Below are 12,040 nucleotides of genomic sequence, written 5' to 3'. Positions count from 1 at the left end.
ACTACGGTTTCCCCTACCACTAAAAACATGCACAATAGGCCAGGATGAATGATGTGTGTGAGTGAGTGTATGGTGGTGTCAGAGGGTCCGTTGGCGCAGATGTGTGTAGTCGCGACAGCGCCTCTGACAGTCTCCCCCAGGGGAAACTGAAGCTAAAAATGTAGTTTACCACCACCGAGTATGGAGTGAATGTTCAACTGTCTCATGTAAAGCGCTTTGTGACTATATGTCTGTGAAAGGCGCTATATAAATAAAGATCTTCTTCTTCTTAAGTAGTTTTCTGAGTCTCAGCAGTGGCGTAAGGAGACAGGACTCTTTAAACCAGGGGGGGCCAACTAGTCAGAGACCAAGAGCCCTGTGAAGAGCCACAAAGGCACTGACCATTAGCGAGATCCCGGGGCGGTGGTTTATTGTGATTAAATATAATGTGACCATTTTATTTAATCACAATAAACTATAACTTTATGCCTTTTTCCTTTTTTGTTCAATAATTGTGTTAGATTTAATGGTTTTACTCCTCACCAAGATTGAAATACATGTATATTAACAGAAAGTTTGTGCTGTTCTGCTCTGACTGAGACAGAATTAGATTTGTTGTTTTTTTAATGCTGGGGTGTGTTTGTATGTGGGGCCCTGCCCACTGAGCCCCCTCCTCTGACCCGCCCCTGGCCTGTGGCTCAGTGCAGCTTCGTCCTGACTGGACTGTGCAGAGAACGCACTCTAGGCTGCATAAAGTTCATAAACTTTAATCAGGAGCCTGTGGAGGATCTGAGATTCTGTTTTATGTTGCATCTGTTACAGTTTCTGTCACATGTGGAAGGAAAGTCATGACTTTGTGTATTTCCGTGTTACGATGTCGCGCTTCGCATCATATGCTTCGTCAGAGCTCCGCTTTTTTCCATTTCCTAATTTTGATCTTTTTCTGTGAATATGAAGCCAAATTTCATCAAATAAAGAGTATCTGATCAGAAACCTGAAAAGCAGAAGCTGATCCCAGAGCCACGATCTGCCTGTTGTTTAACTACATCCTGTTTGAGTGAGGCTGCACGGGCTCCTTTACAAACCGCCTCCAAAAGGAGAGAGATACGGACTCACATGTGTGTAGAGATGAAAACAGGGTCTGTTGGATTTTTGGTCAAGATTCTTAAAGACTGTTTTACAGTTTATGGGAAACATTTATTTTGCAAAGAGCTGCATTGTATTAAACATCTCCAATCATGCAAAGAGCCGCACTCTGATTGGCCAAGAGCCGCCTGTTCGCCACCCCTGCTTTAAACGGAGAAGCTGTTGTAATAGGCTTGTTGCACAATGTGGCTACGCTAGTTCCTCTGAGCTGAAGCTGTGGGCGCTAGCACTTCCTGTTCGTGTTCATTTCCATTAAGATTAGCTTAAACCAGTGAGTTCCTGGTAGAAATATTTCCATAGAGGAGACGTTTATGTTTGTGAGGATCAGGGAGTTTGTCTTGAAGCTAAAGGCTAATTTAACCTCTTAACTCCCGCCTGAACCGAGAGGATCTTTTTCCTCACGTCAACAGATTTTTTTTTCATTTTTGTCACATTTTTGTCATTTTCTTGTCACTTTTTTGTCACATTTTTATCACATTTTTGTCATTTTTTTCGTCATTTTTTGTCAATCATTGTTTTCGTCGAGAAAACCTGCTCGGTTCAGGTGGGAGTTAAGGGGTTAATGCTTTACACAACTTGAAATAGTGCCTTTATATATATATTTTCATAGCATGTTAGCCTTTAGCTTCAAGACAAACTATCAATCCTTCATCATCGCAGGCGTCTCCTCTGAACTCGTGACATCATGATTTGAACACACAATAAATGATCATCTACCGGGAACTCACCGCCCACAACAGAATCTTTAGACAATTGGCTTGTTGCACAATGTGGCTACGCTAGTTCCTCTGAACTGAAGCTGTGGGCGCTAGTACTTCCTGTTTGTATTAATTTCCATTAAGATTAGCCTAGACCAGTGAGTTCCTTTGTCTTGAAGCTAAAGGCTAATTTAAACTCGCCTGAACCGAGAGGATCTTTTTCCTCACTTCATCAGATTTTTTGTCATTTTTTTGTCACATTTTTTTCTATTTTTTTCATCAATTTTTTATCAAATTTTTGTCACATTTAGTCACATTTTTGTCATTTTTTTGTCCAATTTTTTGTAATTTTTTGGGTCAAATTTGTATCACATTTTTGTCACATTTTGGTAATTTCTTTCGTCATTTTGTAATCAAATTTGTGTAATTTTTTGGTCACATTTTTTCCTCTTTTTCCTCAATGTTTTCTCACTTTTTTGTCACATTTCCATCATTGTTTTCGTCTCAGTTTTGTTGCTATTTTCTCACCTTTTTCCCAGAACCTTTTGGACTGGGGTAAAGCCAAACTGGAGAAAATGTGCTCGGTTCAGGTGGGAGTTAAGGGGTTCATGCATTACACAATTTTTTATAGCATGTTAGCCTTTAGCTTCAAGACAAACTATCAATCCTTCATCATCGCAGGCATCTCCTCTGAACTTGTCACATCATGATTTGAACACACAGTAAATGATCATCTACCGGGAACTCACCGCCCACAACAGAATCTTGAGACAATATGATTATTATTCCAGGAAAAGAAAACAGACAGGAAGTCCAGGCGCTCACACCTTCAGGTCAGAGGAACTAGCATAGCCACACTGTGCAACAAGCCAATACCAGGGTCTGTCACACATCAGAGGCCCCGCCCAGCTCGCGCTCAAGCCCCGCCCAGCTCACGCTCAAGCCCCGCCCAGCTCACGCTCAAGCCCCGCCCAGCTCACACACCCCGCCGGCAAGAGCGCAGAGTGTGTCTGCAGCTTTTCTTTCTTCAACATTTTCCCCACGACAAGTGATCGTTTGTCGCACCCGGCCTGACAAGACCTTCTTTAAGCCAAAAACCTTTGTATAATTGTTTTGTGAAACTGAGTCTCGAAGTTTTGCGATACAGTGAAAGACAATCCTTTGTCCTGCTGCACTGTTAGCAAAATGAACTCTGCAGCTCCGATCTGAAGGCTCACGATGCTCCTCACACTGCGGGAAATCCAATATTGAGCAACGAATACAGCGTAAAACGAGCGTAAAACAAGCAGCTTTGGCAGTTTCAGAAAAACAAGGATTCACACAGTTATATGTTTCCTTAAGACTAAAGATTAAGGCAGTGGAGTTGTTGATGATATCGGAGCCTCCAGGGTCTTCCAGAGGGGTGTCCTCATTGGGTTGTTGTTTGCTCCTCTCCTTTTGGCCTTGTTTTGGCATCTTTCCTCTTCTTTTTTAAGAGTCTTTATCCCCGGTCTTCTTTGTGCCGTCTTTATCCTCGTTCTTGTTACAAAATCGAACTGCAGAAAGCATTTTTTGTCACATTTTTGTCATTTTTTTGTCACATTTTTGTCATTTTTTGTCACATTTTGTCACATTTTTTCGTCAGTTTTTTGTCAATTTCTTGTGACATTTTTTTGTGATATCTTTGCCACCTTTTCATACATTTTTCGTCACTTTTTTGTCCCATTTCCAACATTGTTTTCGTCTCAGCTTTTTTCCAGAAGCTTTTGGACTGGGGTAAAGCCTTGCTCATCCTTTCCCTGCCCTGATCTTCACTAACTGTGGGACTGAACGTGACTGGTTCGGGTTGTGGTTGTGAAAGTTGTGGTGATTTAGCCTCGGTCATTTCTTTGTAAATACTGTCCTGTCCAAAAAGACCAAAAACATCGATAAAACTCTGGGTAGAAATAAACTGAGCAAAAATCAAAGAAAGCCTCGTGTGGCTTCATTCTCCGGCCTCCAGATGGGTCAAAACGAAGATTAACACGGGACAAAAATGTGCCATAAAAGCAACAAAAAACGTGGCATAAACGTAACAAAAACATGACAAGAAAACAACAACAAAAAAGAGACAAAAACACAGCAACAAAGCAATGAAAAAAAGCCACAAAAAAGTGATAAAACACAATGACAAAGCCACAAACGTAATGAAAAAACAACAAAATCATGACAAAAAGTTGCAATCACTCTTGTAGGTCTTGGCTTTCAAATGAGGCGTTACACTGCTGCTCTCCAGTTCAGGAGCTTTTAGATTTGGGTAATGTCAGTTTGTGCATTTACGCTAATTTGGACCATAAATAACAAAAAAATGACAAAAAAATGACAAAAAAATGACAAAAAAATAACAAAAAAATGACAAAAAAATGACAAAAAAATGACAAAAAATGACAAAAAATGAAAAACAAATTGACCAAAAATGACAAAAAATGACAAAAAACGACCAAAAAAATTAACAAAAATTAACAAAAAATGGACCAAAAAATGGCAAAAAATGACAAAAAAATGACCAAAAAAATGACCAAAAAATGGACTAAAAATGGACTAAAAAAATTGACAAAAATTGACAAAAAAAATAAATAACAAAAATAACAAAAATTAACAAAAAAATGGCAAAAAAATGACAAAAAATGACAAAAAATCTGACAAAAAATGATTGAAAAATGACAAAAAGTTCCAAAATGAGTTGAAACCCCCCCCAAAAAGATGGAAAAAATGTGATGACATGAGAAAAAAGATCCATTTAGATGAGTTTTGTAGGTCTTAGCTTTCAAATGAGGCGTTACACTGGCCTACAGGATTTGGGTGAAGCTGAGCTGGAGAAAATGCTCTCGGTTCAGGTGGGAGTTAAGAGGTTAAAAGGTTAAATTATGCAAAATGGACTTGGAGACAGAGGCCTATTTCGAGACGTGCACTACAGCCATTTTGAGAGAGACATTTTAAATATATAAAGGCCAGAGTTATGGCCTTTAAACAAAAAATTGACAAAAAATGACAAAAAAAATGACCAAAAATGACCAAAAAAATGACCAAAAAAATGACAAGAAAGGACAAAAAAAGGACAAAAAAGGACAAAAAAACGACCAAAAAAATGACCAAAAAAATGACAAAAAAATGACTAAAAAATGTCAAAAAATGACAAAAAAAATGACAAAAAAATGACAAAAAAACGACCAAAAAAAGGACAAAAAAAGGACCAAAAAATGACAAAAAATGACAAAAAAAATGACAAAAAATGACAAAAAAACGACCAAAAAAATGACAAAAAATGACAAAAAAACGACCAAAAAAACGACCAAAAAAATGACAAAAAATTACCAAAAAATGACAAAAAATGACCAAAAAAAGGACAAAAAAAGGACAAAAATGTCAAAAAAACGACCAAAAAATGACAAAAAACGACCAAAAAAATGACAAAAAACGACCAAAAAATGACAAAAAAAACGACCAAAAAAATGACAAAAAACGACCAAAAAATGACAAAAAACGACCAAAAAAATGACAAAAAACGACCAAAAAAATGACAAAAAACGACCAAAAAATGACAAAAAACGACCAAAAAAATGACAAAAAACGACCAAAAAAATGACAAAAAACGACCAAAAAATGACAAAAAACGACCAAAAAAATGACAAAAAACGACCAAAAAAATGACAAAAAACGACCAAAAAAATGACAAAAAAATTTACAAAAATGACAAAAAATGGAAAAAAAAATTGACAAAAAATAAAAATAACAAATGAAAAAAAATGACAAAAAGTGACAAAATGAGTTGAAAACCCCTCAAAAAAGATGGTGAAAAATCAGCTGACGTGAGGAAAAAGATCCATTTAGATGAGTTTTGTAGGTCTTAGCTTTCAAATGAGGCGTTACACTGGCCTACAGGATTTGGGTAAAGCTGAGCTGGAGAAAATGCTCTCGGTTCAGGCGGGAGTTAAGAGGTTAAAAGGTTAAATTATGCAAAATGGCCTATTTCGAGACGTGCACTACAGCCATTTTGAGAGAGACATTTTAAATATATAAAGGCCAGAGTTATGCCTCATTTGAAAGCTAAGACCTACAATCTTTTCGCTCCCTTTGTTGCCACGTTATGCCACTTCTGAGCTCATGTTCCAGTGGGGGTAGAGTCTAACTGGAGGAGGTGCGCTCGGTGCAGGCGGGGGTTAACGGGTTAACGGAGGCTGAATGAAGAGGCTTTTATTGTGAAGGTCCGGGCGGAAGTGGCTGGCGCGCGTGTTTGCGCAGGGAGTGTTTCTGCCTCAGACACTTGGGGCCAGTTCTGGAGAGTTTCCGCTGAGTTTCAGGCCTCGGTGCGGCTCCGGGAGTGGATCGATGGCGCTGCGGCTGCAGACCGAGCCCCGGGCCGGGCCGTGAGGACTCAGGACAGGTATCGATCCGGTATCGATCCGGAGTGTAGGAGCGCACGGTATGAGCATGATGTCACTGGGGGGGGGGGCGTCTTTAGCGTCAGGAGGAGCTTCAGCCCTTTGAGCTCGAGCTGCAAATGTTTACGTTACTTTGGAGCGGTTTTACTCGAGTACAGCAGACGCACGTTCTATTATGGAGACAGGACGTCCCGTCAGAGACACAGACGCCAATGAAACCTCGGCTCTGAACACGGGCCACTGTCCTCCTCTGTTACTTCTGTCTTTAAAGGGGGGGTGTTCTGCAAAATGTACTTTTTCAAGCTTTCCATCATGTTATTCTGTCACTCCCTCATTAAAAACATGGCTGAAGTGTTGCCTTGGCACATTCACGTATTTCTGAGTAATCTGTAAAAACTGTGATGGCGGCCATTTTAGGGATAGGTTTGCCTGAGTCCTCCTAGGAACGCCCCCACCTCCTGGAGACGCCTCCGAGCCGAGTGACCAACCACTGCTCCTCAGCAGAACCCCCTCCCCACTGATGCCACAGACAGCGTGTGGAGGGGGCGTGTCGGAAAGAACTCCCGCCTGAACCGAGAGCATTTTCTCCAGTTCAGCTTTACCCAAATCCTGTAGGCCAGTGTAACGCCTCATTTGAAAGCTAAGATCTACAAAACTCATCTAAATGGATCTTTTTCCTCACGTCATCAGATTTTTGTTCATAATTTTTGGGGGGTTTTCAACTCATTTTTGTAACTTTTTTGTCAAATACAAAATTTTTGTCAATTTTTTGTCACGATTTTGCCACTTTTTCCTCATTTTTTGTCAATTTTCAGTCATTTTTTTGTCCTTTTTCATCCTTTTTTGTACATTTTTTGTCCATTTTTTCATTTTTTTTTTGTCAAATTTTTGTCAGTCTTTCATCATTTTTTTTTATCCTTTTTGTCAATTTGTTTTCAACTCATTTTTGTAACTTTTTTGCATTTTTTTTGTCAAATAGTACATTTTTTGTCACATTTTTGCCACTTTTTCATCATTTTTCGTCAATTTTTTGTCCATTTTTCATCACTTCTTCATCACATCTTCATCATCGTTTTCGTTTCAGTTCTGTCGCTATTTTTATTTCACCTTTTTTCCAGAAGCTTTTGGATTGGGGTAAAGCCAAACTGGAGAAAATGTGCTCGGTTCAGGTGGGAGTTAAGGGGTTAAAGAGACAGAGGCCTATTTCAAGACATTCACTACAGCCATTTTGAGAGAGACATTTTATACAAGGCAGTTATTCTAATTTACTGCATTTACAGACCAGCAGAAGGTTTGTCATCATTGTAGTGCGATATAGACTGGGGGGGGTTGAGAACCACTGGTCTCCTATATAGTGCGGGTCGTCTTACATGCCATTCAGTCATGTGACTTTTGTTGTTATGGCGGCCATTTTGAATACTGAATTAGGTTTATGCAGTACTACAGCATGTAACAATATCATTTTAATGAACTCGTAGTCATTGCTCATGAAGAAAACACGGAGAGAGACGTTTATTTAACCTCTTAACTCCCGCCTGAACCGAGAGAATCTTCTCCAGTTCAGCTTTACCCAAATCCTGTAGGCCAGTGTAACGCCTCATTTGAAAGCTAAGACCTACAAAACTCATTTAAATTGATCTTTTTCCTTACGCCATCAATTTTTTTTCCATCTTCCATCAATAACAACATCAACATAGTATGTTTTTGTTATATGTGACAAAATACAATGACAAAAACGTTTTTGGGTCATTTTTTTTGGTCATCTTTTGTTTTGTTTTTTTTTTTCATTTTTTGTCAATTTTTTTAGTAATTTTTTCGTCTTTTTTTTGTCACATTTTTGTCTTATTTGTCATTTTTGTCTTTTTTTGGTCCATTTTTCTGGTCATTTTTTTTGTCATTTTTGTCATTTTTTGTCACATTTTTTGTCACATTTTTGTCTTATTTGTCATTTTTAGTCATTTTTTGGTCATTTTCTTTTGTCATTTTTTCGTCTTTTTTGTCTTTTTTTGTCATTTCTTTGTCTTTTTTGTCATTTTTTGTCACATTTTTGACATTTTTTTGTCAATTTTTGTCACATTTTTGTCGTTTTTTGTCGTTTTTTGTCACATTTTTGTCACATTTTTAGTAATTTTTTTGTAATTTTTTGTCACATTTTTTGTCACATTTTTTGTCACATTTTTGTCTTATTTAGTCATTTTTTGGTCATTTTTTTTGTCATTTTTTCGTCTTTTTTGTCATTTTTTTTTGTCATTTTTGTCATTTTTTTGTCAATTTTTCTGGTCATTTTTTTGTTGTTTTTTTGTCTTTTTTGTCATTTTTTGTCACATTTTTTTAATTTTTTGTCAATTTTTGTCACATTTTTGTAATTATTTGTCAATTTTTTTTTTATTTGTTTGTCACATTTTTGTCGTTTTTTGTCGTTTTTTGTAATTTTTTGTAATTTTTTTGTCTTTTTTTTGCATTTTTTTGAATTTTTTGTCCATTTTTTTTGTCACTTTTTTGTCACATCTTCATCATTGTTTTAGTCTCAGTTCTGTCGCTATTTTCTCACCTTTTTTCCAGAAGCTTTTGGATTGAACTGGAGAAAATGTGCTCGGTTCAGGTGGGAGTTAAGGGGTTAAGACTCTGTGACTGAAGGAAAGACCAGGACCTGAAACTCCCTGACCACGGTGTGTTTGACAGGAGGATGCAGCAGGCGGCGGCGGCGGCGGTGGTTCTGAGTGCGCTCAGTCTGCTCCTCTGTGCCGACGCCTCCAAAACCAGGAACTGGACCCGGTCTGAGGCGGAGCAGGAGCCGCGGAGACCTCACCTGATCTTCATCCTCGTGGACGACCAGGTCAGACAGCGACCACACAAAGCTCTCAGTAACTTATTTTAGTCATTTACTCTCAATAAAACAAACAAACAAATAAAACTCCCCCCGGTCATGAAAGTGTCTGTGTCCCAGGGCTACAATGACATCGGTTACCACAACCCCCGGATCCACACGCCCACTTTAGACCGCCTGGCCTCTGACGGAGTGAGGCTGGAGAGCTACTACGTCCAGCCCATCTGCACGCCGAGCCGCAGCCAGCTCCTCACCGGGAGGTACGTGATTATATCACCTGGAGTGTTTACATCACCTGGAGGTACGTGTTTATATCACCTGGAGGTACGTGTTTCTATCACCTGGAGGTACGTGTTTCTATCACCTGGAGGTACGTGTTTATATCACCTGGAGGTACGTGTTTCTATCACCTGGAGGTACGTGTTTATATCACCTGGAGGTACGTGTTTATATCACCTGGAGGTACGTGTTTCTATCACCTGGAGGTACGTGTTTCTATCACCTGGAGGTACGTGGTTATATCACCTGGAGGTACGTGTTTATATCACCTGGAGGTACGTGTTTCTATCACCTGGAGGTACGTGTTTCTATCACCTGGAGGTACGTGGTTATATCACCTGGAGGTACGTGTTTCTATCACCTGGAGGTACGTGTTTCTATCACCTGGAGGTACGTGTTTCTATCACCTGGAGGTACGTGGTTATATCACCTGGAGGTACGTGTTTCTATCACCTGGAGGTACGTGTTTATATCACCTGGAGGTACGTGGTTATATCACCTGGAGGTACGTGTTTCTATCACCTGGAGGTACGTGTTTCTATCACCTGGAGGTACGTGTTTATATCACCTGGAGGTACGTGTTTATATCACCTGGAGGTACGTGTTTATATCACCTGGAGGTACGTGTTTATATCACCTGGAGGTATGTGTTTATATCACCTGGAGTGTTTATATCACCTGGAGGTATGTGTTTATATCACCTGGAGTGTTTATATCACCTGGAGGTACGTGTTTATATCACCTGGAGGTACGTGTTTATATCACCTGGAGGTACGTGTTTATATCACCTGGAGGTACATGTTTATATCACCTGGAGGTACGTGTTTATATCACCTGGAGGTACATGTTTATATCACCTGGAGTGTTTATATCACCGGGAGGTACGTGTTTATATCACCTGGAGGTACGTGTTTATATCACCTGGAGTGTTTATATCACCTGGAGGTACATGTTTATATCACCTGGAGGTACGTGTTTACATCACCTGGAGGTACGTGTTTATATCACCTGGAGTGTTTATATCACCTGGAGGTACATGTTTATATCACCTGGAGGTATGTGGTTATATCACCTGGAGGTACGTGTTTATATCACCTGGAGTCACCTGGAGGTACGTGTTTATATCACCTGGAGTGTTTATATCACCTGGAGGTACGTGTTTATATCACCTGGAGGTACGTGTTTATATCACCTGGAGTGTTTATATCACCTGGAGGTACGTGTTTATATCACCTGGAGGTACGTGTTTATATCACCTGGAGTGTTTATATCACCTGGAGGTACGTGTTTATATCACCTGGAGGTACGTGTTTATATCACCTGGAGGTACGTGTTTATATCACCTGGAGTGTTTATATCACCTGGAGGTACGTGTTTATATCACCTGGAGGTATGTGGTTATATCACCTGGAGGTACGTGTTTATATCACCTGGAGTGTTTATATCACCTGGAGGTACGTGTTTATATCACCGGGAGGTACGTGTTTATATCACCTGGAGGTACGTGTTTATATCACCTGGAGGTACGTGTTTATATCACCTGGAGGTACGTGTTTATATCACCTGGAGGTACATGTTTATATCACCTGGAGGTACGTGTTTATATCACCTGGAGGTACGTGTTTATATCACCTGGAGGTACGTGTTTATATCACCTGCAGGTACGTGTTTATATCACCTGGAGGTAAGTGTTTATATCACCTGGAGTGTTTATATCACCTGGAGGTACGTGTTTATATCACCTGGAGGTACGTGTTTATATCACCTGGAGGTACGTGTTTATATCACCGGGAGGTACGTGTTTATATCACCTGGAGGTACGTGTTTATATCACCTGGAGGTACGTGTTTATATCACCTGGAGGTACGTGTTTATATCACCTGGAGGTACGTGTTTATATCACCTGGAGGTACGTGTTTATATCACCTGGAGGTACGTGTTTATATCACCTGGAGGTACGTGTTTATATCACCTGGAGGTACGTGTTTATATCACCTGGAGGTACGTGTTTATATCACCTGGAGGTACGTGTTTATATCACCTGGAGGTACGTGTTTATATCACCTGGAGGTACGTGTTTATATCACCTGGAGGTACGTGTTTATATCACCTGGAGGTACGTGTTTATATCACCTGGAGGTACGTGTTTATATCACCTGGAGGTACATGTTTATATCACCTGGAGGTACGTGTTTATATCACCTGGAGGTACATGTTTATATCACCTGGAGGTACGTGTTTATATCACCTGGAGGTACGTGTTTATATCACCTGGAGGTACGTGTTTATATCACCTGGAGGTACGTGTTTTTATCACCTGGAGGTACGTGTTTATATCACCTGGAGGTACGTGTTTATATCACCTGGAGGTACGTGTTTATATCACCTGGAGTGTTTATATCACCTGGAGGTACGTGTTTATATCACCTGGAGGTACGTGTTTATATCACCTGGAGGTACATGTTTATATCACCTGGAGGTACGTGTTTATATCACCTGGAGTGTTTATATCACCGGGAGGTACGTGTTTATATCACCTGGAGGTACGTGTTTATATCACCTGGAGGTACATGTTTATATCACCTGGAGGTACGTGTTTATATCACCTGGAGGTACGTGTTTATATCACCTGGAGGTACGTGTTTCTATCACCTGGAGGTACGTGTTTATATCACCGGGAGGTATGTGTTTATATCACCGGGAGGTACGTG

General features: G+C 39.8%; 2 protein-coding genes across 3 annotated transcripts in view; one reads left to right on the top strand and one right to left on the bottom strand.

Moving 5' to 3' along the window:
- LOC306966774 (uncharacterized protein) overlaps positions 1-12,040 on the bottom strand; it is a gene marked incomplete at both ends in the record, with an annotated part of 190,776 nt that overhangs the window by 136,028 nt on the left and 42,708 nt on the right. The gene's annotated exons all lie outside the window — the stretch shown is intronic.
- Positions 6,139-12,040, top strand: part of LOC306966464 (arylsulfatase I-like) — a 28,251-nt gene continuing 22,349 nt past the window's right edge. The window contains exons 1-3 of one of the 2 annotated variants that reach the window (XM_079561231.1): positions 6,139-6,225; positions 8,906-9,059; positions 9,171-9,310. In XM_079561231.1, the coding sequence (XP_079417357.1) occupies positions 8,910-9,059; positions 9,171-9,310 (290 nt within the window). In that variant the 5' untranslated portion in view covers positions 6,139-6,225; positions 8,906-8,909. Of the gene's footprint in view, positions 6,265-8,905; positions 9,060-9,170; positions 9,311-12,040 lie in introns of both variants that reach the window. The other variant, XM_079561230.1, reaches the window with a different exon arrangement.

The sequence above is a fragment of the Gobius niger genome (assembly GCF_951799975.1).
Source record: "Gobius niger genome assembly, chromosome: 8".
NCBI lineage: Eukaryota > Metazoa > Chordata > Actinopteri > Gobiiformes > Gobiidae > Gobius > Gobius niger.
Note: the sequence above shows the minus strand (reverse complement) of the source record. Positions and strands in the feature narration are given on the sequence as shown.